This window comes from Calcarisporiella thermophila (assembly GCF_041956535.1).
Source record: "Calcarisporiella thermophila strain CBS 279.70 unplaced genomic scaffold VTP21scaffold_36, whole genome shotgun sequence".
Lineage (NCBI taxonomy): Eukaryota > Fungi > Calcarisporiellomycota > Calcarisporiellomycetes > Calcarisporiellales > Calcarisporiellaceae > Calcarisporiella > Calcarisporiella thermophila.
The window spans coordinates 12,630-37,742 of NW_027192226.1; the positions used below are offsets into that span (position 1 = coordinate 12,630).

The 25,113-nt window shown below is 39.9% G+C and overlaps 9 protein-coding genes across 9 annotated transcripts; 3 read left to right on the top strand and 6 right to left on the bottom strand.

Annotated features, from left to right (window-relative positions):
• Positions 1 to 917: 917 nt before the first annotated feature.
• VTP21DRAFT_8040 (uncharacterized protein) lies at positions 918 to 4,404 on the top strand (the record flags this gene model as incomplete). Its single annotated transcript, XM_069398848.1, has 2 exons — positions 918 to 2,483; positions 2,575 to 4,404. The coding sequence occupies 2 exons, from the start codon at positions 918 to 920 to the stop codon at positions 4,402 to 4,404; spliced, it is 3,396 nt and encodes a 1,131-aa protein (XP_069245903.1).
• A 2,013-nt stretch (positions 4,405 to 6,417) lies between these two features.
• Positions 6,418 to 7,653, bottom strand: VTP21DRAFT_8041 (uncharacterized protein; the record flags this gene model as incomplete). The annotated part of the gene is made up of 6 exons (XM_069398849.1): positions 6,418 to 6,545; positions 6,664 to 6,840; positions 6,908 to 6,985; positions 7,077 to 7,214; positions 7,290 to 7,346; positions 7,431 to 7,653. 6 exons carry the CDS (start codon positions 7,651 to 7,653, stop codon positions 6,418 to 6,420), a joined length of 801 nt encoding a protein of 266 aa, XP_069245904.1.
• Positions 7,654 to 9,855: 2,202 nt separating this feature from the next.
• Positions 9,856 to 10,857, top strand: VTP21DRAFT_8042 (uncharacterized protein; the record flags this gene model as incomplete). The annotated part of the gene is made up of 1 exon (XM_069398850.1): positions 9,856 to 10,857. The coding sequence occupies one exon, from the start codon at positions 9,856 to 9,858 to the stop codon at positions 10,855 to 10,857; it is 1,002 nt and encodes a 333-aa protein (XP_069245905.1).
• Positions 10,858 to 11,190: 333 nt separating this feature from the next.
• VTP21DRAFT_8043 (uncharacterized protein) lies at positions 11,191 to 11,721 on the bottom strand (the record flags this gene model as incomplete). The annotated part of the gene is made up of 1 exon (XM_069398851.1): positions 11,191 to 11,721. One exon carries the CDS (start codon positions 11,719 to 11,721, stop codon positions 11,191 to 11,193), a length of 531 nt encoding a protein of 176 aa, XP_069245906.1.
• A 536-nt stretch (positions 11,722 to 12,257) lies between these two features.
• On the bottom strand, positions 12,258 to 12,752 carry VTP21DRAFT_8044 (uncharacterized protein; the record flags this gene model as incomplete). Its single annotated transcript, XM_069398852.1, has 1 exon — positions 12,258 to 12,752. One exon carries the CDS (start codon positions 12,750 to 12,752, stop codon positions 12,258 to 12,260), a length of 495 nt encoding a protein of 164 aa, XP_069245907.1.
• Positions 12,753 to 13,906: 1,154 nt separating this feature from the next.
• On the bottom strand, positions 13,907 to 14,329 carry VTP21DRAFT_8045 (uncharacterized protein; the record flags this gene model as incomplete). Its single annotated transcript, XM_069398853.1, has 1 exon — positions 13,907 to 14,329. The coding sequence occupies one exon, from the start codon at positions 14,327 to 14,329 to the stop codon at positions 13,907 to 13,909; it is 423 nt and encodes a 140-aa protein (XP_069245908.1).
• A 38-nt stretch (positions 14,330 to 14,367) lies between these two features.
• Positions 14,368 to 17,691, bottom strand: VTP21DRAFT_8046 (uncharacterized protein; the record flags this gene model as incomplete). The annotated part of the gene is made up of 4 exons (XM_069398854.1): positions 14,368 to 15,261; positions 15,342 to 16,490; positions 16,547 to 16,957; positions 17,074 to 17,691. 4 exons carry the CDS (start codon positions 17,689 to 17,691, stop codon positions 14,368 to 14,370), a joined length of 3,072 nt encoding a protein of 1,023 aa, XP_069245909.1.
• An 813-nt stretch (positions 17,692 to 18,504) lies between these two features.
• Positions 18,505 to 19,257, top strand: VTP21DRAFT_8047 (uncharacterized protein; the record flags this gene model as incomplete). Its single annotated transcript, XM_069398855.1, has 1 exon — positions 18,505 to 19,257. One exon carries the CDS (start codon positions 18,505 to 18,507, stop codon positions 19,255 to 19,257), a length of 753 nt encoding a protein of 250 aa, XP_069245910.1.
• Positions 19,258 to 21,768: 2,511 nt separating this feature from the next.
• VTP21DRAFT_8048 (uncharacterized protein) lies at positions 21,769 to 24,604 on the bottom strand (the record flags this gene model as incomplete). The annotated part of the gene is made up of 7 exons (XM_069398856.1): positions 21,769 to 21,985; positions 22,061 to 22,326; positions 22,385 to 22,453; positions 22,515 to 22,631; positions 22,699 to 22,950; positions 23,008 to 24,334; positions 24,438 to 24,604. 7 exons carry the CDS (start codon positions 24,602 to 24,604, stop codon positions 21,769 to 21,771), a joined length of 2,415 nt encoding a protein of 804 aa, XP_069245911.1.
• Between the last annotated feature and the right edge of the window lie 509 nt (positions 24,605 to 25,113).

Consider the following 25,113-nt stretch of genomic DNA (forward strand, 5'->3'; position numbering starts at 1 on the left):
AAGAAAATTTGCTGAAATAACTTTGGTTATTTCAGCAAATTTTCTTTAAGCTATCCATGCCCTCCCTAAGTCATCAACCTTATCGAGCCGGATTAAGTCAATTCTTCTGATCGCAGGGTCGAATATATGCGCTCATGACACACAAAATGGGTGCTATGCTCATATCGCGTGGGTTTGATGTAGAAAAGATGGTAACACCAGGCGTTTAAATATGTCTACTATCGTCTTACTCTACAGATGAGATCGAATGTTAAGCATAGACGTCACTAATAAGTTCCCCCCATCTAATCGCGAGAACACTCACAAAAATCCTCTGCATCATCATGAAATGAGGACTACCGATTTAGTCCGTAACCAAATTCTTACTTGAGTCTAGCGTATGTAACGGCATATGGGAAACGAACAAGTCAGCAGCCAACGCTTCACCTCCCTCTTCTTAATATATTATTTTATTTTATTGTTGGATTGTTAGTTTCATCCTTCACCTTCTCTTCTTGGGACGATCGAGGAGACATTTTCTAGAGACTCTTTATGTTTACGAAAGCCAGTATCGATGATCATATGATTTATTTTAGTTTTCGATATTTTTATATTTGTCTGTACTAGCATATTAACTCATTTTATCCAAAAAAATACACCACACCGTGAATCGTGAACTGCTGACTTCCTCTTGTCCATTTCCCTTGAGCCATCGCATACGCTAGACTTAAGTAAGAATTGGCTTGCCAAATAGAGTTCGATAAGGCTGAGGAACAAGAATTGGCAAAGTGGTCCTACATTCTAAAATTAGGCATTTGCTGTTGGTGTGAGAAAATGCTCACAGGATATTTTCGACATTTCAAATTTATATCTTTACCCGGCCCTCAAATATTTTAATACACCGCACAATAAATCGACTAAAATATAACTGTGTTAATATGCTCGTATCAACTTCGCCTGCACGATTTCCTATCCCTGGCTCTCTTCCTTCGCACCATAAGAATCTTATATCTCTATTTCGTTATCAAGCTGGCTGCCACCCAGATAAACCAATTCTACTTTTTCCGGATGCTGATAGCAAGTATTATGAACCAATATCCTATTACCAATTCGATCTCATCACAAACCGTGAAGCACGGCGTTGGGCATCTCGCATCAAGTTCACTCGCAAGGGCAGCCATTCTTCTGAACAAAATCCAGTGGCCCTTCTTTCTCAATCTGTGCCATCCTATCTGCATACAATGTTCGCTTTTTTCAAACTTCGTGTTCCGTTGCTTCTAATAAGCCCAAGTAATTCACCACTAGCGGTAGAACATATGATCAGAGAATCCGGCTCCTGTGCGTTGATCATCGACCCTGAGCTTAAACATCTGGTGACAGAGAATCTCAGTGTCCCGGTCCTGCTATATCAATGTTTTAGTCTCGATGAACTAGCTGCCATATCAGCTGATAAAGACGAATTTGCGCCATTAGCAAACGACGAGGATACCAGCGAAGAAGAAATCGCTTTCATTGTTCACAGCTCTGGGAGTTCTGGATTTCCTAAACTCATTAGACTCTCGAATAAATCCGTTATTTACTCTGGGGCGCTGCTTCAAACCGTGGATGATTACCCCGGCAACATGCATGACACCACCCTGATTACTGTACCTATATTTCATGGCTTTGGAAATCATGCCGCCATAACACAAATCTGCCTTTTCGGTGCGACAGTCGCACTCCCGCTCAGAAAGACATGGCCGCTAGGTCCAGCCGACGTATTGGAAGGATTGGCCAAGTCCAATGCAACCATCCTCTATATCATTCCAAGTCTGTTAGAAGAGGTTGGAAACGAGCTTAGGCTGAACAGTGGGGAGAGCCACAAAGATTCTACCTGGGAATTGCTTAGGCGACTCAAGTTCATAGGATTTGCCGGAGCGCCCTTGTCGATCCATGTTCTCGAATTGATGAATGATCAGGGGGTCAATGTGGTTGCTATTTTCGGCAGCAGCGAGTCGGGGTTAATCATGACGGGCGTCTTCCGCCGAGAGATGAAAAAGGTCCTGCCGGATGCCTCCGTTGCACTTCGTATACCATGGCCAGTGAGATACCGCTGGATAGAACACCCTGATGTCGGTGGAGGGGTCAAAGAACTTGTTATCCTTAGTGACAACCCAATGTCAGCGGATATGCCAATCAACACACAGGAGGGCGACTATCGTACCGGCGATCTTTTTGTGGAGCGCAATGGATATTACTATATACTCAATAGATTGGGCAACATTCTTGTGCATAGTAATGGCGAGAAAACGGACCCTTTGCCAATGGAAATGAAACTTTGTGAACACCATCTAATCGAGAAAGCAATTGTGATTGGGCACAACCGCGTGTGCACGGCCGCACTCATACAATTGGAATCCGCACGGGCTGAACGCTTGCCACTATTAGAAGTGGTGCGGGAGGTTGAACAGGCTGTGAGCATAGCCAACATCAATGCGCCAAGACACTCGCGAATATTACCAGAGGTTAGCTTAAATGCATTATATATTGCAATGGAATATCTCGCAAGTTTGAAATACACTTGTGAATATTAATCTGCACATTGTTTTCTTCCAGATGATCTACGTTTTTCCACTTCGAGGAAAGAAATTCCCATTGTCAGATAAAGGAAGTGTCCTTCGTAAACGCGTAGATATCGAACTTGCGGAAGAGATAAAACAACTCTATAGTCGTTTTCTGGAAGGTAGTGAACATGGTATAGAACCAGCAGGCTTACACTGGGCCAATATACCAGAAGATACTAAGTGTAGAGAAAGTATACGAGAACAACTTCGAGAAATCCTAATTAGCATTTTACGACCTGAAAAGGCAGCTCTCATTACAGGCTCCAATAAATGGGAGTCTTTAGGGTTCTTTGATAGCCTTGGGATGGACTCACTCGATGTTACACGCCTACGCAACCGAATAATTCAAACATACCCGCCATCCAAACTTGGCCATGTTCTATCTCTGAGCTTCATTTACCAGTGTACAACTATCGAAGCTCTGATCGATCACATCGAAAATTCTCGGCTATATAAACATGAAGCTAGAATTATGTCTACAGAAGCTGACAAGGAGTTGTCATACATAGACGCACAACAACTTGCTACCACTGAGCTGATCAATAAATACTCCAATTTCTCTGGTCTTTTGGGCCAATCGCAACATCAAACCCATGAACTTCCGGAGAAGGGTGCGATAGTGTTGCTGACGGGAGCTACGGGTTCATTGGGTGCCTTTGTATTGTATGGACTATTGTTGAAATCCATTGAGAAAGTGCGAAAAGTGTATTGTCTTGTGCGGGACGTAGAAGATGAAGCACATGCCTTCCGTAGGGTGCAGAAATCGTTTAAAAAGTATCAACTAGATCCGATGATCCTCGATCAAGAAGAAAATCATGGCCGGCTTGTGGTATTATCAGGATATGATATGTCAGATAGCAAACTCGGTCAATCACAAGAAGTTTTCCAGCAGCTACAACAAGAAGTGACGGACATATTTCACATTGCGTGGATGCTTTCATTTAATGTTCCCGTGCAAGCATATGCCAATGAATGTCTGCCAGGGATCTACAATTTAATCGCCCTCGCGATCAGTAGCACCAGGCCAAAGCGTATATTGTACACATCTAGCGTTGGCGCGTGTCTTAATTATAGATGCCTGGGCAATGGTTCCATTGTACCTGAAACTGGCCTTCCTGAAAACCATCCGGAAGTTGCAGTAAATTCCGGCTACGGGCTATCTAAATATGCTTCGGAACAAATCCTGCTGCGCTCAGCAGTTCAGCTTGGATTAAATATAGTGATTGCTCGTATAGGTCAGATTTGTGGCGATAGCAAGAGTGGTATTTGGACAAAGATAGATGAGATGATCTCAATGTTGACAATCTATGCACCTACTGTGATGCGCGCAATGCCGGATCTCGACGGTATCCTTCAGATCGACTGGGTTCCAGTGGATATTGTGGCGGATAGCCTGCTGGAGCTTAGTCTAGATACTACACCATCGCGGCAACAAGCAATGATCTACCATATTGTCAATCCTCATCCGGTACCATGGTCTACCCTTGTTAATGCCTTGCAAAGCGTGTATCGGAAGGATCCGTTCATGCTGCTCCCACCCGAAGAATGGCTAGCGCTGTTGAAGAGATATGAGGGAGAAAATGTTAGCATAGAAAAGGGTGAATTACGAAATCCTCTAGTCCGGCTGATTCCCTTTTTCGAATCAGTGCTTCTCAATCCCTCAGCATACACAAAAAACATAGGCCCCCTTACTTTTGAGACCCATCAATCGTGCAGAGCCAGTCCATCGCTTAGGTCATGCGAAGCTTTCGATGAGAATCTTCTTCGCAAGTATATGGAGTATTGGCGAGATAAAGGACTTTTGAAATTGCAACCCCATTAATAATGGAGTTGTTGGCAGTAAACGCTTTTTGTTGTATTTGTTCAAACTTTAACGAGATCCCGCATTTTAACTGGCTAAATTGGTTTCTTCATAATCAAAGTATCAAAATATTCGCGTAAAAATAAACCCTCGACGCTATCCTTAACGCGATTAATATGTATATGCAGCCAATTATGTGTCAGAGATTTTTTGTTCATATCGAGGGGCATTAGAGGGATGTGTTTTTGCATTTTCGCGCTGGTGGCCCTTAATCGTAGTGAATTTTTCAACATCAATATTCTTCAAACTCGTGGATTTCACTGGAAGTTGAGCTCAACAAGTTACAATACAATATCTGCACTAGTCATTTCAGTTTTTTCTCTTCCACTAGCCTGGATCCGAGCAGATGTTCAAGTTTTTGAGAATTGCATTCACTTCAAGAGATTTATAGATCTTCTTTACTACTACAATGCGTCTACGCTTATCCAATTTAATCGCCCTATCATTGTACCAAATATACAGTAAACTAACTAAAACTAACCGTTTTTCGAAACACTTCAGCCAACAAGAAATTTCGCAGTTTATTTGCTCAAAACATGCGAAATGTTGTCATATTCTCTGTATAGATCTTATCCATAATTTCTTCCGGTATACTCTCTTCATCATCTTTCTGCTTTTCACCAAACGATTCCTCCAAGTTGTAAAATATAATTCCACAAATTATTAATCAACAGCTCATCATGTCCTTCAAACACAATGAATGTGAATCTAATCGAGTAACGATGTGATAAATAGTGCAATGAATAATAATGGATTGTTGCATTTACTTTTTCTCGTACGCTAGCGCTTGCTATCCTATAGCTTGTCCTGATAATACGCTGAATATTTGCTATGGAAATCTTCGACTGAGAAGCCCTCTGCCATGATTCCGTAACTTTGCCAGGAAATGCCTTTTAATAAATAGTTTCTTTATCTATCCCATTGTCATCATATAATGAGTGACCAAGTGAAATTCTCTTGAAGATTATTTCCTAAGTTCAGTCAAATTTAGAATCTCATTAGCTTTGTCCGAGTGAAACTACTGTTCAATGCGTCCTACTTTCGATAGGTGATATGATTGGCCCAGAAATGTTCAATATAATTGGATAGAGAGAATTGAACTAAAAGATTGTTTCTCATGATTGAGTCATGAATAAATTCTAAAAATCCTTTATTAAGAGTTTTATGTTTTATGTTCATGTTAACCCTATTTCAAGACTAAATTCTCTTTAGAAATATTAAATAAGAGTATCCAAAATTTGAGTAACAAATCCTTTATTCTTGTATAACATAAACATATAACCACCTTAATTGCAACTCTAATTGGATTTTTCACATTAGCTGTAGAGTTTCAAGCAATATGATTTAAAGAAAATGTTCTCGTTGAGAGATTTTATTTTAACTTCAGATCATATGGGAAATCTAGTATAAATGAATGGCGTGAGAATGCATTTTTATGAAACTTTAGAATATTCATTTATAGCACTTATTGCACCGATTTCACAATATACAACTCAATTTTATATACCGAGAATTTGGAATAGAGATATTTGTGAACAAAGTCAGCGTTTTCTCCTCTATATTTATTGAAACAGTTGATATTTACAAAAGCAATATATGGCATATATCATACATGATTGACAGCGGCAAAAAATTATGTCTAACAGTATAGAGATTGTTAGTAAAACACATGCGTGAACAATCTTTAAAATCTGTTGATTTTTTTTTGGGTATGATAATGTAAACTAGGATTACGCTTTTCAAAATCTCTACCATGGCTGCCCAAGAGCTCGGCAATCAGCTCGGCTCTCGAAGTTGAGATTTAAAATATTAAAACTTAGTTTCGATAACATATCTAGTTAGCTCTTTAATGTTGAGCGTGATTTTATGACATTTCCATATAATTCCATAGCTTTCCTCCTAAACCAACCTTTTATCTTAACTGTAGCTAAGTTATGTCAAATACTACAGAGCACAAATAAAATATAAATATTCCTAGAAATACTGCACCAAACATAATGATCCATCACGTTTAATCTCATTGATAACGGCGCTATGGCTAAACTTTTCGTAGCGTTGCAGGAGTTTATTTAGCACCTTCTCCATTGGAATTGGTAGATCTGCTGAATCTTGCCATCGATGGTGTCAGTAGTGAGCAACCCAGTGGCTATTTTTTTAGTAGATATTGAATTCTTAAATACCTTTTTAAATAAGTACAATGGCAAAGATAAATCCACGTACCATCCTTGGGGGCATTTGAGTCAGCGCTGATACGAATATTGGTGTTAATATTAACATTCCGTGTTGCATTGCATGATGACCAAACTGTAGACTCGATAGGAATTTCATCCACGATCAAGTAGTTCTGGTCATATGGGCCATCAAATCCGCTGCGCACAGTATATTGAGGTGCAGACCCTAAATATTTTAGATGATCTTTCTGTAAATGGATCCCGAAACCAGCGAGCAAATATCAGTCCCAAACCTGAGAAATAATAAGTGCTGGATTGTATACCGTGAACACCTTTATCCATGCGTGCATAGCCGCGATAGATTGCTGAGGCTAAATAGTTTGAAAAAGAAGAAAAATAATATTGTTCGATTTAGTCTTTCATATCAACGCATTATCTTGAATCTTTCCAATGAAAACGTACCAACAGAGTATTGCCAGCCTAATGGAACGTGGAGGTCTATTGAAAGCTGGCAGAACTTGCGGTTTTCCACAGGTCTAATATCTGGGCCATATTGTGCGATATACTCGCTGAATATAAGGGTGAAGACAGTAGCATCGCCTTGATACCAAAAACAAATGAGAGAATTTTGATTGAACCAATGCAGATTCGCATATTTGTAGGAAAATTACTTACGAGATAATACTTCGGTTACACTCTTGGGCGGACATCCACTTCCATTGTATTTGATGTCTTTGGAATTGAGAAAATTGAAAAGTTAGATTGTTTTCATAGGAAACGATTATTTCCACAGCGAAATAAGATCACACCGCTTACCTCTGACATACACCTTATTTGGATCTGGATTCTCTGCTTCATCCTGACGCTTGGTAATGGTTGAAGCCGTCACAGCGGTGGCCGCGAACAAGGCGAGAGTGGCAAAGAGAGTGAATTTCATAGCTTCCTTATTGAGGAGAAATATATGGGCTGTTTTTTGAAGATTGGGGGTAGAAAGAGTGAGGACTATTTCACGCAGCGAGACTCCAAATTTATATTGCATTCAATGGCGTTGTGGCTGTCTTATTATCTACGGTCAATCATGCTTCTTTTGCATTTATTCATGAATCCTCTCGCACACCCATTGAGGCTCTAGTAGGGCAAAGAGCTCTCCTTAAGCATGAACTTCGATCAATTGGTTGAGCACGCCATCACCGATGAGAAGACTTTGTGCGCATTATCCCAAATAAATCTTGTCAGCAAGTTTGTGCAAGATATCTTAAATTATGATTATGTAATTAAAAGTCTGAATATAAAATGAATCTTCTCCTATTTTCAAACTTGTTTAAATTGTATTTTTTTAAAAAAAAATAAAAAAGATCTACTTACTTTTCATGGCTTTTTAATATCACGCGATCTACTCTCTTGCGAGTCCTTATGTTTATATATTCTACTCGTTTTGGATGGAAAAAACACAATCACTGATTACGGAATTTGAATTTAACACCTATTTCAAGTATTAAATTTCTGCTTCTCTCGAAACACCTGGCCTAAACACTATATTCTTTAAAGTTTAAGCATTTGCCATCTATAAAATTGTATATTCTTAATTTATCATTTGAAAATACTGTATGCTTATGGTTCTCAGATCATTTTATTTGTTCTATATAGCATTTAATTTAAATTTCTCACGTAAATCCCGTAATGTGAATCATTACAAATATTACTTATTGTTCTGTATTTTAGACTTGGAATATTTTGATGAACATTAAACCTTTGGATGCGCCACAGAAGCTTTGGTTTATAATTAACCTTACCAATTCAACTATCTCTTTGGCCTTGGCAATAAAAAACACGATGTAACTTTTTCTACGCTTTTGGGGATTCTTATAGTCTGACTACCTACTACTTGGGATGCAATTCAGTTGAATTAATTCTGCCCAAAATTGAAACTACATAAGAATGTTATCACTAAAGGCATCTGTTAGAATATCACCACATGGAATGTAATACAATGACTATATTTATCAACTTTAAACGTTAACATTTATGAAAAAGTAGCCACTTTTCTCTCCTCCAATAAGACATATTACAAACTTTAGGCACTTAAACCGACCAATTTAGATTGACCTGGTATTACTAACAAATGATATTGATTCGCAGTCTGTGTCGGGATCTGAGCCTGTTGCTTTGAGTTGGCGAGTTAGTAGATCAAAAGATACGTTTTGAAATTTACGGCTACCATGACTATGGTTAATAATTCTCGAAATAGCATAAGTGTTTAGCAAAGAACTAACAACTCCTATTTTTGCTTCTATCTTGTTCTATTGATAATGAAATATAAAGCAATATGAGACGTTGTGAGCATTTTGGCCTTATCAAATAGCATAATCTCATCAAACGATAAATTTAAATTGAAAACAAATATTAAAATGTGAAGATCATAATGAGATGGTTATATCTCAGAGACGTTGTATATATAGCGCTTAGTTTGTATCATCTGCTGTGTTTAAATCTTCCTCCTCTATTTACTTAAACTAGCCACTATCTTAGTTTTTAAACTAGGTTACTTAATAACTTAACAACTCTGTGTCCTTGGATCCTGATATAGCCCAAGACAACACTCAGGGCAAGTAAATCAATATCAAGCTTGTGGCCAATAAAATTCCTTTCAATGCAACATTTTGCGTAATTTTTTAATATTTATATCAATTTTGCATAGTTAATTTGACTAGCTTTCAGAGAATCAGTGTGAATAGCAAATGTATTATTGATGGCTATTAGATGGCACTATACGAACTAGTAGAAAAGTGTGCAGTCCGAGTGTTTATAGCATTACTGTCTTACTTGATGGTCCTAGCAGTTGATCAGTTTGCTAAATTCCATTTTACTTGTCATATTATGAATGAGTATAATCGATCCTTAGCTTGAGCCGAGTCGCTTCCACTTACTCCTCAGTGACTCTAGAGCAAAATTTATGCTGCTGTCCAATGGGAGATAATTATTGCTGCATTCATATTGATAAACTACAGCGGTCCAAAGGAGTCAGCAGTTGAGTTTATAAACGCCACCACCATAATTATACAGATTTCAAGGGTAAAATGAATTATATCTCGTCACATGGGTGAATATGGGGGGAAAATTGGCGTAACTCCAAACTAGAAAAAGTAATGTGTAAAATTTCCTTTACATTTTGATAACATTAAATGTTAGGCAATTGTCATTTCTCTTTCGTTAGAGCACTTATTACATCTACACAGTGATAATGGCTAAAATCTCTGAATCAGTCAAGTCAAGGATCATTTCATTGGCTCGAAAAGGTCGAAGTAGTCGAAAGATTTCTGAACTCACTGGAGTTAGCACCTCGACTATCTATAAATACCGTAACCAATATTTGCCTCAATCATCCGCACAATCCTCAGGACGTTCACGCAAACTTCCAGATAAAAAAGCGCAAAGACTAGTTCGAAATATCACTTCTAGTGGAGTAAGAAGCGAGGATGAGGCTCGACAAATTCTAAAAGAGAAATACGATGCCCAAGTTTCAATTAATCTATTAAGGAGCGCACTTCAGCGAGCTGGAGTGGAATCGAGAAGTAAAAAGCCTCCTCTGCGAGAATCAAATAAGAAAGCGAGATTGGCATTTGCCCGTAAATATAAAAATTGGACGGTAGAAGATTGGAAGAAAGTAGTATGGTCGGGGAAATTTGCAACCTACGTGCCCGGAACTTATAGGAGCATATATTACTATGCTCGCCCCAATGACCCTCCAAAGTTCCGGGGTCCTGACACGCCAGGAGGGGATGAAGTTTGTGTTTGGGGTTGCATAACCTCGAAAGGTGTTGGTTTTATGTGTAGGATTGAGGAAGGATTGGATGCTGAGCTTTACCAGAGAATTCTTGAAGATGAGCTAATGAGGACGCTTGAATGGTACGATTTATCAAAAGATCAGGTTATATTTCAACAAAGTAACGCTCCAACGCATGTCGCGCGCAGTACAATGGAGTGGATCGAGGAAAATGGCATTACATTGTTAGATTGGCCATCCATGTCTCCGGATCTCAATCCTATAGAGAGTATATGGGCTAAGCTCACGCATCTCCTAGAGAATCGCGAACAAAAGCCTTCCAGCATTGAAGAGCTTTGGGATGCAATTCAGGAATTATGGGAAAAGATTGAGCCGGAATTTTGTGTAAAAGCGATAGAGACAATGCCTCAGCGTATAAAAGATGTTTTGGAAGCGAGAGGTGGCAGGACTAGTTGGTAGCGAAAACGGGATAAAAAGCATGTTTAACCATGTTGAACTAGGAAGTAAGGTGGACGCGTATCTCAAATCGGGCTCTTGCGGGGGCCTTGGCGATTTGTGAGTGGAAAAACGCTGCCAAGTTGTACAGCATATTAAAATGCGATGTATATGTGCAATAGCACAAAGCAGGAGAGGTTATATATTTTAATATATATCTTTTTCTCAACCTCAATTGACTATATTATTTCGTATCTGACCAGCATTTTGATGCATGGCACTTTCATTGTGGAAAGTAGTTATGTAATATATGCAATAAATACAAGAAACAACAGCTTTCGTTCTGCTCTAAACTCATTAATGCATTGTGAACCTTGGGGCGTCGAGTGAAAGCGGGACACCAACGGGGCCAGCAGGACTGACAACGCCAGAAGAACCGACGGGGCCGACAGGGCCAACAGCACCAGAAGGACCAACGGGGCCGACAGGGCCAACAGCACCAGAAGGACCAACGGGGCCAGCAGGACCAATAACGCCAGAAGGACCAACGGGACCAACAGGACCAACGGGACCAACAGGACCAACTACGCCAGTAGGACCAACAGGACCAACAGGACCAATGACACCAGTAGGACCAACGGGACCAACAGGACCAACAACGCCAGAAGGACCGACGGGGCCTACAGGACCAATAACGCCAGTAGGACCAACATGGCCAACTGGGCCGACGGGATTTGCTGCACTAACTCCGGAAGGGTGTTTGGCGCATCGAATTTTCACATTTATTGCTTCATTCTGATTTATATTATCGGGACATCCAATGTAGCCAGCTTGGATATTAGTAAACAATAGAAATGTCAAGCTTGCAAACAAAATTGTCTGTTTCATTTGAACTCGATATACCAGATAAAATAATCAAACAATTAATGCGACCAAACAGAAATAATATATATGTTTGTTAATAAACCAGGGGTGTATAATTAAATACGCATGGGAAAAATAATCCCTTACACCCTAACCCTGAAAATTAATATTTGAATTTCGAATTAATTTACTGAGGGGAACATTTTACTGATATCCAATTCAATAATTATATATATTCATATTTCCGTGCTTTAAAGCCATTTGCTTTTATCCTGACCAAAATTTATACCTTTTTTTACAAGACCATGCACAAATTATTATATATTATAGGCTTGGTTACTATTACCTAAACTATATGTTGAGTTCGAAATATCTTTGTAATAAGATATGAATCCCACTATTTTTCCGTAATGTATGTTGGTAGCGATCCCCTGAAGAATATATATATTGATATGAACGGCATTGTCAAACACATGGTAAAGCCATTATAACATCTTCTGGTTCCGTTTCGATATATCAGTAAGAAAAAAAAAAGAAATATCAAATGGGCATTACGAAAATTAGGGTTTTCCGGTGCCAAGTGCCCATTTTTGAGCCTTGGCTTGAGGATTGGAAGGGGGAGTCCATTTGGTGAAAAAGATAATAGGATTCCCGGAAGTCACCCCCTGTCCCTTAAGATCGACTACATGTTCTTTGTGATGAGCCAAATAAATAACGTCGCCATCGTAGCTCCACTTCTGGTAGGTCGAGTTGGGATCAGCTTTCGCGAGAATCAGAGGAGTGTAATCAGTAAGATCATTGTTTTTCACACTCAAAACCCGATTGGTTTCAACATGTTGAACATATCCATTCTGGCGATCATAAGTAAATTTCTGCTTGGCGCTACCAGTGGTATCAAATTCTCGAGCTACTACCGTAATGAGCTGATCAATTGGGACTTTCCACGGATCGACGTCTTTAGGGTATCCCAGATAGACCTCTCCGTCCTTATATTTGACCCAAAAATTTTCTCCAGCAGGAACCTCTTCGAAGCTGTTAAAGTTAAGGGTAGGCATGGTTACGATCGAAGAAAAACCTGGTGCCTTAAAATGAGTCTTTCTCGTATTGATATCCCAACATGTTATATGAAATCCATCCTTTATATAAGTGCGATGTAGAGAAATGAGGTGAGAAAATCGGAATATTTCGTATGCCATAATTGCACAATTTGCCTAGTCAGATATCTTTTAACTTTTAAAAAAGAAATATTTATAAACTATAAATAATTAAAATTTTCTTTAATTGCTATCCGCATATCCGGTTAACGAAGCAAACTATTCAAATTTCAAGCTAAGACAACCTAGAAAGATAATATGGAGTAATAAGTCTAAGTGTAGAAGAAGCATCCGCAAAGGCTGCAGGTGAACTTAAATCCAAGAATATTGGAGTATGGCGGAATAGCGTGTGAATATTCGTTTTTCCAGCTCGTAAACATGCAATACCTACAATAATACTAAATCGAAATCCCTCATATTTTAATCATTTGTAGTGCATTGAAGAGAGTGGACGAAGAAAACGTTGAGATGGAAAAATTTTCTATTAATCTAAACGATTGATCAATGCTTAGAATTTAAAGAAGTTGCTAATAATTCAGTCTTATTATCACAGACTTGCATGTTTTATGATCAATTCCTTCAAATACTAATATTGAAGCAATTTCCCACCATTCCCATGTCAACCTATATACTTGCATTGCATATGTTAAATCAGTAAACCATGTAGGTTAACTTATTGTTTGGCTTTGTTTGCACGAAAATTGCAAAATATCTAGCAATAATCTCTCGCAGGATGGCCCAATTTGTGCAGGCTATTGTGTATCTCGAGCTCACACCAATTCTAATGACTATTTCTTCCCACATCTGTATTGCATTATCTTTCGAAAGAAAATATAACGCTCTAACCATTTTTTTTAATTAGGCAACATTGAGCTACAATTCCGAACAAATAGCCATTACTACAGGGTTCCAAGGGCTGAAAATCAGGGTTATACCTTTGTCCGGAGGGTTTGTGATTCTCAGATTGGAATATTCCCAAAATTTCGGGTCTCTTGGGAAAACTTAGATCAATAGCATTTGTGTGAGAATATATTGCACAATTCTTCAATAATTTGCGAATGAATATTCACGAGGTAATATATTGCATTAGCCTTCACTAGTTCGGCCAATGCCCTTTAGGCATCGTGCCCAAGTTGCATTCGCTGGATGGTGTTTCGTCGCAAAGGTATACCCTCCGGAACGTTAACCATTTCGGCTCGGTGATAAAATCGTTCGAAGGTTGTTGCTGAAGTCCAGTTAGCTGCTTTAAGAATTCTATCTAAGGGTACCCCTTGCTGCAATGCATGAGAGGATGAGGTGCTTCTAGTCGAATGGGCTGTTGCTAAGATGTTCGCTTTCGCTAAGATGTCTGTTATCCACCTCGCTATCGTGTCTCCCGATGCTGGCGTTGGTGGTCTCCTCGCCGTAATGAAAAAGGTAGGGAACTCGTCGTAATCTGGAGCAGCATTCCTGGCGCGTTCAATGTATAGATGAGTTGCTCTAACTGGGCACAGCTCTGGATCTTCCGTCATCGCCCATAGTCGGATTGTTTTTTCCATTCCTTCCTTGGGTTTGATGGCTGTCAGCTGCATACCCGTCAGTCCGTTGTCGTCATCCCGGGTGAATTGGACTTAGGTGGTATTCTTGCTAAATCAGATCTCGGCTTCCAGACGGTTGTTAAAGCAAGCAGCAGGGCCACTTTTTGCCCTAGTCGTGGTAGCGGTGTATCAATGGTCGACGGGATAAGTGTCAAATTCTCAATCGCTTTTTGAACGTTCCAAAATGGGGTCTTCTCCTTAAAGTGTCGAGTGTTTTCTCTAGCTCCTCTGATGACTCTTTGGATCACCTGTTGGTCCGCCAGGGAGGTTCTATTTGGATGCAATATTTGCCAAGTGCGGGATATTGCCGTCTTATAAACCTGTAGCGATGTAAAACGATGCGTTTCACTCATTGCTGCTAGGTATTCTGTGGCCGTGGCCAAATCATAGCTGCATGGATCTCTACCGTTCTCTGCGCACCAAGTAATGTATTTCTTCCACGCCGAAGCATAATGCTTCCCAGTAGTTGTCCTTTCTGCCTTTGTGATGAGTTCGATAGCTTTCTCTGGAAAGCCCTGTGTCTGGAGGGCACCCCTGATAATTTCCAGGCGATTACTTGTGCTGGGTGCCTCGGGAGTGTTGTTGGTGACGATAGTTGTTGCATGTTGAGAATTATTGGAGAATCGATAGTCATTTCCAGAGCCTGCGCTATCCAAGGCTGGGTCGTCCAGTTCGGCGTAATTACTACTATCTCCTCCATTCGTCTCATCGAGATTTCTCGGAGTAGTCTTGCAAGCATTATCCAGGGTGGGTTCGCGTAGGCTCCTCTCGACGGCCAACGTTGAGCAAATGCGTTTGTTGCCTCTGCGTCCGGATCTGGTCTCATGCTGTAAAACCGTTGGTGTCTCGTATTGACTCGCGTCGCGAACAAGTCTATTGTTCTCTCCCCCCATCTCTTGTTATTAGATTCCATGCCTCGATTGGGAGTTGCCAGTCGTGCTGCGAGTCTTTCCTCCTGCTCTCCGCGTCTGACCTTTCGTTTTGACTTCCCGGAAGATATTCTGTAGTCAGATAGATATTGTGCTTGATACATATCTCCCATTTTTTCGTTGCTATGTTGAGGAGCGGAAGACTCTTCGTGCCTCCCTGATTCTGGATGTACGCTACCGCTGTGGTATTGTCTGTTCGTATGCGTATGTGTTTGTTTTTCCACCACTTGTGATGTAACCTCAGCGCGAACAATATTGATCGGAGTTCCTTTTGGTTCGACGAGGCTGACCTTTCCTCCTTCGTCCATCTCCCGTGAGTCGTAAGGTGTGAGCTCACCATTCCCCAGCCTGTTCCAGATGCAACCGTTGTTATGTTTATCGTCTCGTCTGGTGGCGGCATCCTTATCGGCGAGCCGTTGTGAGCGTCGAGGAGGGTTTTCCAATTGATTAGCTCTTCTGCCGTGTCTTTGGTGAGCGTTATCGTCTTTTCCCATCCCTGCTTGGTTCTCTGGAGATGCTTTGCTAGGTCCCTCTGTAGGAATCTCTGGTATATGAATGCTGGCTGTATTGCTGGTGCTGTCGATGCCAGGAGTCCCGCTAGCGATGCTATTAGCCTCGCTGTTCTCGTCCTTGTCGTCGCCAGTTTGATATCTTGTTTGATGCGGGCGATCTTTTCCTTTGGTAGCGTAATTTCCATCGTTTTTGTGTTGATCACGAAGCCTAGGAAGGCTTGGGTTTTCTTTGGTGAAAGGTCTGACTTTTTCTTGTTGATCAGGAATCCCAGTGTTTCCAGGTGTTCCACCAGAACTTTTGCTTGTTCTCTTGCCTTCTGTTCTGATTGGTGCATCAAGCAGATATCGTCGAGATAGATTGTCAGACGCATTCCTTGTTTCCTCAGTGGCTCTAGTGCGTCTTTCATCAGTTTTGAGAATATCCTCGGTGCTGACGCTAGACCGAATGGCACTGCTTTGAATGAATAGGTTACTCCGCGATGTCTGAACGAGAGGAATTTCCGGCTCTTCTGATGTATCGGTATCGTGAGATAGGCGTTGCTCAGATCGACCTTGATTAAATAATCTCCCGGTAGTACCAAGTCCCGTATTGTTGGTAGGCCCTCCATCTTGAAGTGCTGGTACTGTATGTATTGGTTTATCCTTCTCAGGTCGAGTAACGGTCTGACCTTGGTCTTCTCTCTTTTCGGAAAGAGGTTCGATTAGTGTCCTTCTGCATCTGGTTGCGCTATCTCTACCGTTTCGTCTTTTATGAACCTTTCCACTGCTTCATCTAGGAGCTGTAAGTCGTCGTGGGAGAGATGAAATGGCTTTACTTGTTCTTGGGGTGGCATCCTTTCGAATTGTATCCTTACCCCCTCCCGCATTGTTTTCGTGCTCCAGCTCTTGCCTATTCGCTTTTCCCATTCCTTGGCAAAGTGCTGTGTTCGTCCACCCGGAGGGATTCTCGCCTCTAATTCCCGGGGAACCTGTTGTTCTGACTCGAGCTTGTGTTTGTTGGGTTGCTCGGCAGGTTGTTGTAGTTGGTGCTGGGCGTGTTGTCGTACCGTTGGGGCTTGGGGACATTTGTCCCCCATTGTCCTTTTCCCTGTCTTCCATTGCTGTACCGTCGTCTGCTGTAGTAGCTGGGCTTGCTCTGAGGTCGCGTTCTGTGTGCTTGGTTGAACAATGCTGCTGCTCTCTCAAGTTCCATGACCTCTCCGATAAACTCTTCTCCAAAAAGATATCTTTTTGATTTTGATTGTACGAATTTTGCATCTCGTACCATTCCTTGGGGGAGTTTGGCCACTTTCGCAATTCTTGATCGCCGCTCCACTTTGATCTTTGCCGCAGTGTGGAGGATGAGTTGTATGGTATCCTCGAGGGTGACCTCAAGTCCTTTTTGCGTGATTCTCCCTTGTTCTGAACCGAGTTTGTTGAGGAGTAATAGGAGGGGTCTTGCAAGTCCAAGGATGTCTTTTTGGATTTCTGCGAGGTATACATCGAACAGCTGTGTGGGCTTTGAGGTACGATGTTGCCAGAAGTTTTCCAATTGGGGGCTTTGTAGGTACCCTCCTCTCGGTAGTGGGTATCTTCGGTAAAGTCGTCTTGCTGATTTCCCCGAGAGTAATGAGAGTATGGAATCTTCTGGGAATAGTTGCTTAAGGTTTTCTCGTAAGTCGTATGCTCCAGCCTCGCGCGCTTTAATGGCGGCGACCATCTTTTCTTCCTCTTCTTCTTCTGATTCCTCCTCCGTTTCTGGATCAGAGTGGAATTCTCCGTCATCCCCGTCGTCTTGTAGTTGGGGTCTTCTGTTGTCTCGTTCGTTTCGTTGTCTACCGAAATACAGTTCCAATTGCTCGATTCTCTCGTGGATTCCTTCCATGGCATGCTCATTGCTCATATTTTTCGATTTTTGAAGAGGTGTGGGTTTTTTGAACTTGTTCTTAGCGCACGATTCGGAGGCTTCGAAAAAGCTGAGGAGAAGGATAAAGAAGAGCAATCCAATTTATATATTTACTTTTCCATACATTGTTTTAGTTTACATCAAAATCAGTTTAAAGACATTCAATTCCAATGGCATTTTGTCTAGTTATTTTTCGAATTTTTCCATATTTTATTACGAATAAAGCACGATTTGGGCTCCAAAAGAGCCGATACTATCCAGCTTCATTTCCCTTGGGCCCTCGCCCAAAGGGAATTATCGATCTATCTTAATATACACTATATTGGGAAAAATATGGAAAATAGCATTTGGAATAGAGTGAATTGTTTTGTTTAAGTTTTTTGATAAACAATATCAGTGTTCGATCTGTTCTAACTCTCATTTGGTTAAATCATAATCAAACTCACTGATATACTAGAAGGTTAAGATATTTTGCTAAACATGCAAAATAAACAGATCGAGGTTAGGTCAAGAAAATTTGTAAATGCCAGTCACATCAGATATATTATTAGATTGCCGTGGGATATATCACCTATCATGGGTGTAATATCTCAATGCAAGGGCAATTAAATTGCCAAATTTTGGTAGTTGCTGAAACAATTAATGGGCATATATCTATTTGTATCAATTTGCCGTACATTCCATGTCACTTCTCCCCTACACGCGTTATTCCGATACAATTCATATATATTCGCAAATCTTTTCTTGTTAATTAAATTGTAATCTACATTCTCTATTTTACTATACTATGATGCTTCATTCAACCTATCGATGAAATTCTCCCCTCCATTAATCTGTATCCTCACAGTTTTGAGATTGACTCAAGCCGAGAACCCACTCAGCCAGGCATTACGCTCTATTCCTATTGATATTAATCACTATGCACTTGATAGTAGGCAGATATGGGCATGCCAGCAATACGTAAAACTGATAGCAATCGCAAAATGCGTAACTATTACGGACAACTTCAAATGCCCAGCCTACTGTAGCGAATTCCCGGGTACGGTTCTCATTGACAATTTCAAATTAGGAAAGGACGATATCACAGGGTATATTGCACGCGATGACAGACGTAAAGCCATCGTGATATCTCTTCGAGGGACCTTATCAGCATCAAATCTGGTCGTCGATATGAGGATGGATCTGGTTCCTTATCCAAACCCGGCATCAATGGGCGCCAGGGTCCACAAGGGTGGTTTGAAAGCTTCTCAAATATTTTCCAAGAGCATAACTCCACAGATATGTGAGCTGCTTCGAAGCAATCCCGATTATGAGGTGGAAATTTTAGGACATAGCCTGGGAGGAGGGCTGGCTCTATTATTGGCTTTAAACTTGATCGAATCCGTGGAAGACCTAGATAAAAACAAGATGGTGGTCGTGACCGTAGGGGAACCTAGAGTTGGAGACAAGAAATTTGTAGAATATTTTGAGAGCTTTAAAATTCTCTCAAAGCGACTCGTTGGAAGTCTTGACGTGGTTCCGTATTTACCTTACAATTCACTAGGATATTGGGTAAGTCATTAGCTCCTTTATTCAATTTTGCTTTTCTAATTGAGTTAAAAGTAGCCGCGTGGATTTGAGATATACTCCAAGAGCTTATTTAACCAAGGTCCCGTTCTTCAATGTCTCGGTGCAGAAGAAAATGAATGTTCAGGAAAAAAGGATATCTCAACGATCAAGATGCTCTTCTCCATAATTCCACATGAGTCTTGGCATGGAATCAACATGGCTGTATGTTACCCGGATTACTTTCGTAACACAAAGCTAATGGATATTTTGGTTCCGAGTAATTTGTATAACCCGTTGTAGAAGAACGAAAATGTATGTAAGTAATAGCCTACCTCTTCTTAAGCAATCTTTTGTTAATATACAGTTGAATATTCTATAAGTAAATATGACCGTAGATTGTTGACTTTAATATCTCCTTGCAATAACAATAACAAAGTTAGAAAATTGAGGAGAAGGTAAAATAAGAAAATATAAATTACTTTAGGTTTACAAGCTGCTTACTATATTTACTCAAATCCAAAATTTCTTTTAATCTACAAAGTTTTCCATCTCCCAGCAGGAGACTTTTCGACTTGGAATTCGTATTTCATGTAGAATCGAATTGAACCTGATATCGTTTTATAGCGTAAAAAATTACTTCATTTTGAACACAATTGGCAAAATTAATAAAAATACGTCAATGCAGTCGCAATTACATTTTATAAATCATAAATACTTTCATTAAACTTTCAAATAAGATAGATTAACAATTGAAACAAAATGACGCATTTATCACAATATTTTTTAAATTGATAGTTGTAGGAGAATTAGGCCACGATGTAGTTGTAGTTTCTGTATATTCATACAATGATGGAGAGGTTGTTTCGACGACAATATTGCTTGTGGCGGCAAGAGGCTCATCTGTCGGAGTGGTTAGTGGTGGATGAGGGTACCTATCAGTACCTAATATAAAAGTAGGTGTTCTGGTCTCAATTATTATAACTGCATCAGAAGGCACATCATTAGGAGTATAGAACGGGAGGTTGAAATAAGAAGTAAGAGTAATTGTAGGCCTCACACTCATAGTGTATACTGGTATACTACTTAATGCATCTTTTAATGCATCTTTTGGAGTGGTCGGCCTTGATTCATTTGTGGTGGATGTAAATGTAAGTGAAGGTGTAATGGTTTTAACGACAGTAAATGCATCAGTTGGTACACCATCAGGAATGCTCAATGGTTGGCCTACAACAGAGGTAAGAGTAATTGTAGGTCTCATACTCCCGTAAGTTTCAGAATAGTTGTAGGGTAAATCTGGAGGGGTGGTCAAAGGAGTCCCTATTACACTATTGATTGTATATGTTCTTGACGTGGTGTTAAAAGTATAAACATCTGTGGAGGGCATATTGTAGGTAGTCCCAGCTTCAGAGTAAGGAGAGTAGGGTGAGGTTCTTATGCATTTGACTTTCCTGTTTACGCTTTCATCTTGTTTGTGAAATAGTGAATGGGGTGCTGGATGTGCACTACATAAGCAAGCAAAGATGATCGTAGTGATTACAAAAAGGCCAGTGTATTTCATTGAAATGAGATATTGACATATATAATCAAATGCAGATAAAATATATATTGTATATTTAAATGGCTGGAGATGAGATAAATACACTTACACATCGGTTTATTTACCCATGCTTCAATCGGATCTTTCACCCTGCTTTATTTTTCGTTTTTAATTAACAATATTAGCTCCAATTTCGCAGTAAAATGGCACTTTAAATAAGAGGCGTGAAGTTTAAATTTTGCAATATAAGGATGTATCTATCGGAGATAACAAATACTGTTAAATATTCCTTTAAACATGAGCTCAACTATGCAAACACATTATGTTAATAATAATTATGAAGCCCCGGCTAAATACTCTATGTCTCCAATAGGTTGGGGATTTTCCCGATATTTTTTAACAAACACCCAATCCCTTGAATATAATCGATTTCCATTTAAGTTCTTCGATTTGAAAAGACTTTCATAAGTTCTGTAGGTAAATCAACTGGGACTTGGCCTAGTATATTGGTGGCCCATTGTGGTAGGAACGAAAAAATCTTTTGAAAATTTATTAAGCTGAACAATTATATCTGATTGCTGAATATAGAGCAGTTACAAATTATTAAGGTACGGTTTTTATGGAGTCATGCCTCGAACTGTTTGTTCCAAATATGTACACAAAATGTTCACTATTTTATTTAGCCTATTTTATTATGCAAAATATGCAACATGTGAACTTGCGGTTTTCGCAAAGATAGTAGAAATCTTTTAAGCCACTTGAGCCTCAGTTAAAAAATGTTAATGCTAAAACTTCTTTTTTGGAACTAACTTTACTAATATAATAGGATGCACGATCAGAGATAAGCGTAAATATAAAAAATAACCACTTCCCATAAAACAATAACGAAGCGGGGGGATATATATGAAATAGCATGGCATTTAAACAATGTAAATTGAAACAACTCAGGGTGACTCGACTAACATAGGTTTCTTCGTATTACGCTATCCTTAAGTCCGCTTTTTCTGTTTAAGGTTTTTGCTCTTTTCAACATATTTTCGGAACACTTCTCTAGCATCGAACGGGGGAATTTCACCAAAAATCAAAGCAGGGTCCCAGTTCTCTTGACGCAATACTTGTTCTCTGAGGGCCGCAGGCTTACACCAATCCGGAGTTCTATTGTGATTTATTTTGCGATTAATATCCTCTAGAGTGTCTGAGTCATAGCTATTTAAAAAATAAAGTTAGTTTCTCAAATCTTTCAACTCAAAAGGAATATATAGGAGACGGAATAAAACTCACTCGCTTGGAATATCAGGTAATTCATATGGCTCAATTGGCTCTGGCGACGGAGTGCGTTCATGTTCATCTCTTCTTTGTTTTGTAGCGGGTGGTTTCTGTACTATTGTCGAAAGCTTTATTGAGGAGGTCGTAACAGCGGTGGTTGAAGGAGCCTTTCCTCTCATAGTAGTTGCTGTAGTCAATTTAGAATCGGTGCGTTGATTCTCATTCTTGGAGGTCTTATTTGCTACATGTTCACCGTTTTCGGAGGGGGCAGCCTTGGTATGCTATCAAAATAAATATATAAAAAATTATCCTGGGGAAGTGTCAACTTGAATTAGTTACTTTAGGAATGACAGCAATTGGCTTGAATTTAGAAGTGGAAGTAGTTGTAACCGTTCGAGTAGCAGCGGCCTATATATGATAGTATAAATTCGTCAGTTTGAAACAAGCAAAACTCCTACAGACAACAGACCTTCGATGCAGGCATTTTAGCCTTTTCCACACTAGAGGCGGGTAGCCTTCCATTAAATTTATCCGCTTGCGTAGAAGTAGAGCTTTTGTTAATCGTGGGTTTCGTATTGCGAACAATCTATCAACAGAATTTGAAAAATGTCAAAATTAAAAGGTCAGTCTCGCATTTTTAAAATAGAAAATACCTTGGTTTTTGGGGCAGTCTGTTTAGAAATGGTAGCTTTAGTCATGGAAGATGCCATTGGTTTTGGTATAGTTGAAGTTGTTGGCTTTGGTGCAGGAACTTTAAATGTAGAGGGCTTTGTAGTTGTGGACGATATTGTTTTGGACACAATATTTGATTTTGGTACAGGTGGCTTTAATGATGTCGATTTTGGTATTGTAGTAGTTTCCGCCCTAGGCACCTCAGCTCTAGGAATATCATCTGGTTTTCGTGACTATGAAAAGAGCCATGGTGAGTAGCATTCAAAGGCTTTAATCTAAATGTAATTTACCTCATTATTCTGCACCTTTTTTGTAAATGAACCAAAGGAACCCAATGTGCTCATTGCCTTTTTAAATGTCTCCGTTGTAGTCCTGAGTAGCTCGTGGGCTCGACCTTCCTTTAACTCCTGTGGGTGGAGATCTACATTCATAGGAGACAGTTTATCCTCCAGATCTAGGGGAACAGGTTTTAACTTGCTTTGTGAATCCATTCGATTAGTATCTTGATTATTCAATTGCGAAGCTTGCAGGTTTTTGTTGCTTATATCATGTTTTTGTCGCTTTGGTTCAGATTCACTCTTGTTCGAATATTCCAATTCTGAACTTGTTCGCTTTAGGGAGTTTCGTTTTGATGGCATAACCTTCTGAGAATATCTCTCCGCTGCGACATGATCTTCATATGGTACTCTTCCAATATCTATTTCGTGCTGGTCATACATCGAAATATTGGAATGCCTATCCAAGTTTTGGCGACTCAGTTCATATTCGGAACGGTTAGAATTCTGATTAATAGCATGCTGCTTATTTTTTCCTTCATTGGGTTGCGCTGCTGATTCGTTGGACATCATTTTGTTTTTCCTTTGTTCTAATTGTGGTGTTCCCTTTGGTGTCGTAGAATCTAGTATATTCTCTGGGTTTATCATAGCCTTGTCCTTTTCGTCCTTATTCACCTCAGCCTTGAGTCTTGGAGGAGTGGAGGTAGCAATTGGTGCAAATAGATCTTCCATAATGAGATCAGCGACGTTATGCTCTATAGTATTTAAGGCTTCCGCGGTTGCAGGGACTTGAGCGGATGGAATTAAAGTTTCCAACTGCAAGGGGCGCTCTTTTTCTGTCTCCATGTTGTCTCCTTTACTCTCGAGCTCCAATTCCAACTTATGTATTTCGCTTATTGAGTTAGCAAAAAGACTACCACCTAATCGAGCAGACCTCCGTCTAATGGGAGAATCGGAACGTTCTCTTTTTTCATCTTCGACGTTCCCTCCGGAAAGGACTTGCATTATTCGCGAGACATTTCCCTCGACAAAAACTGGTGAGTTTCCTAATTTCGATGTATCTTCCTGTGATGGTGGCTGGCCGTGTAGTTGTTTAAGGGATTTCCGTGCACCGAGAGAATGACCCACAGAAAATGAGGTTGATAAAGTTCGAGTCGCTGGTAGTAGATTTCGAGGTTTTGACAGTCGGCCGGTAGCGTTATTTGTACCAATTAGAGTATTAATAGCATTCGTAGGCGAATTGGGCTCAGGGCGAGATTCCGCAAGCAATTTAACCGTCTTTTTATTCGTCGGAAATGGTGTAGTTCCTTTCGCAGGTGTCTTTAAAAGGTGCGAAATATCCCTATTCATGAAATGAAATATATAAAACGCGAACGAAACGCGTACATTCAGAGATTAATGTTCAATGAAATCATGTGAATAATACGCGTCTTCTTTAAACATACACATCTGGCTGATTGAAAATTGCGTCGTGATAGTCTCTGAGCCAGTCAAAGTCAAGTTGTGCGGCGGCAAGAAACTCTTCAAACTTGCCTTCAACCAGATCGTTGAGTTTACCATATTCTCGGGTTATCCAATTCTGACCCTCTTTACTTAATTCAACGCTAGTCATCGATAGTATGAAAGAAAATACTATAAAAAACTAATAAAAGAGTAATTGCTGAATATGTAGTATTTTAAAAGCTTTGATGGAAGGTATGGTTAATTAATCGGCGTTGTTAGTCGTATATAATAAGAGAGAAAGGGAATGTATGAATTTACGCGAATTTCAACTTGAATTTTCTATTCGCGTAAATTCATATATGAAAAGTCACATTTTTTTTTACTCCAATATATCATTACTTTGAAATGTCTATATATAATGCGAAATTTAGAGATCTAGCTCATGAAATTATTTATACATGTATGGGGGCACGTCTGGGGGCAACTCCAGTGCATGCTATTGGTGAACGGCCATGGCTTTCAAAAGAAGAGCAAGAGCTAATATTCTGGAATCGTGAGTTGGATAGAATCAAAGAACTAACACGAGACTATGAAGCTTATGATGGTAAGTATATACGCTATTATCTTACTATTTCTTATTACAAATCAATTCATTTTTCTATTACTTTTTTATATCAT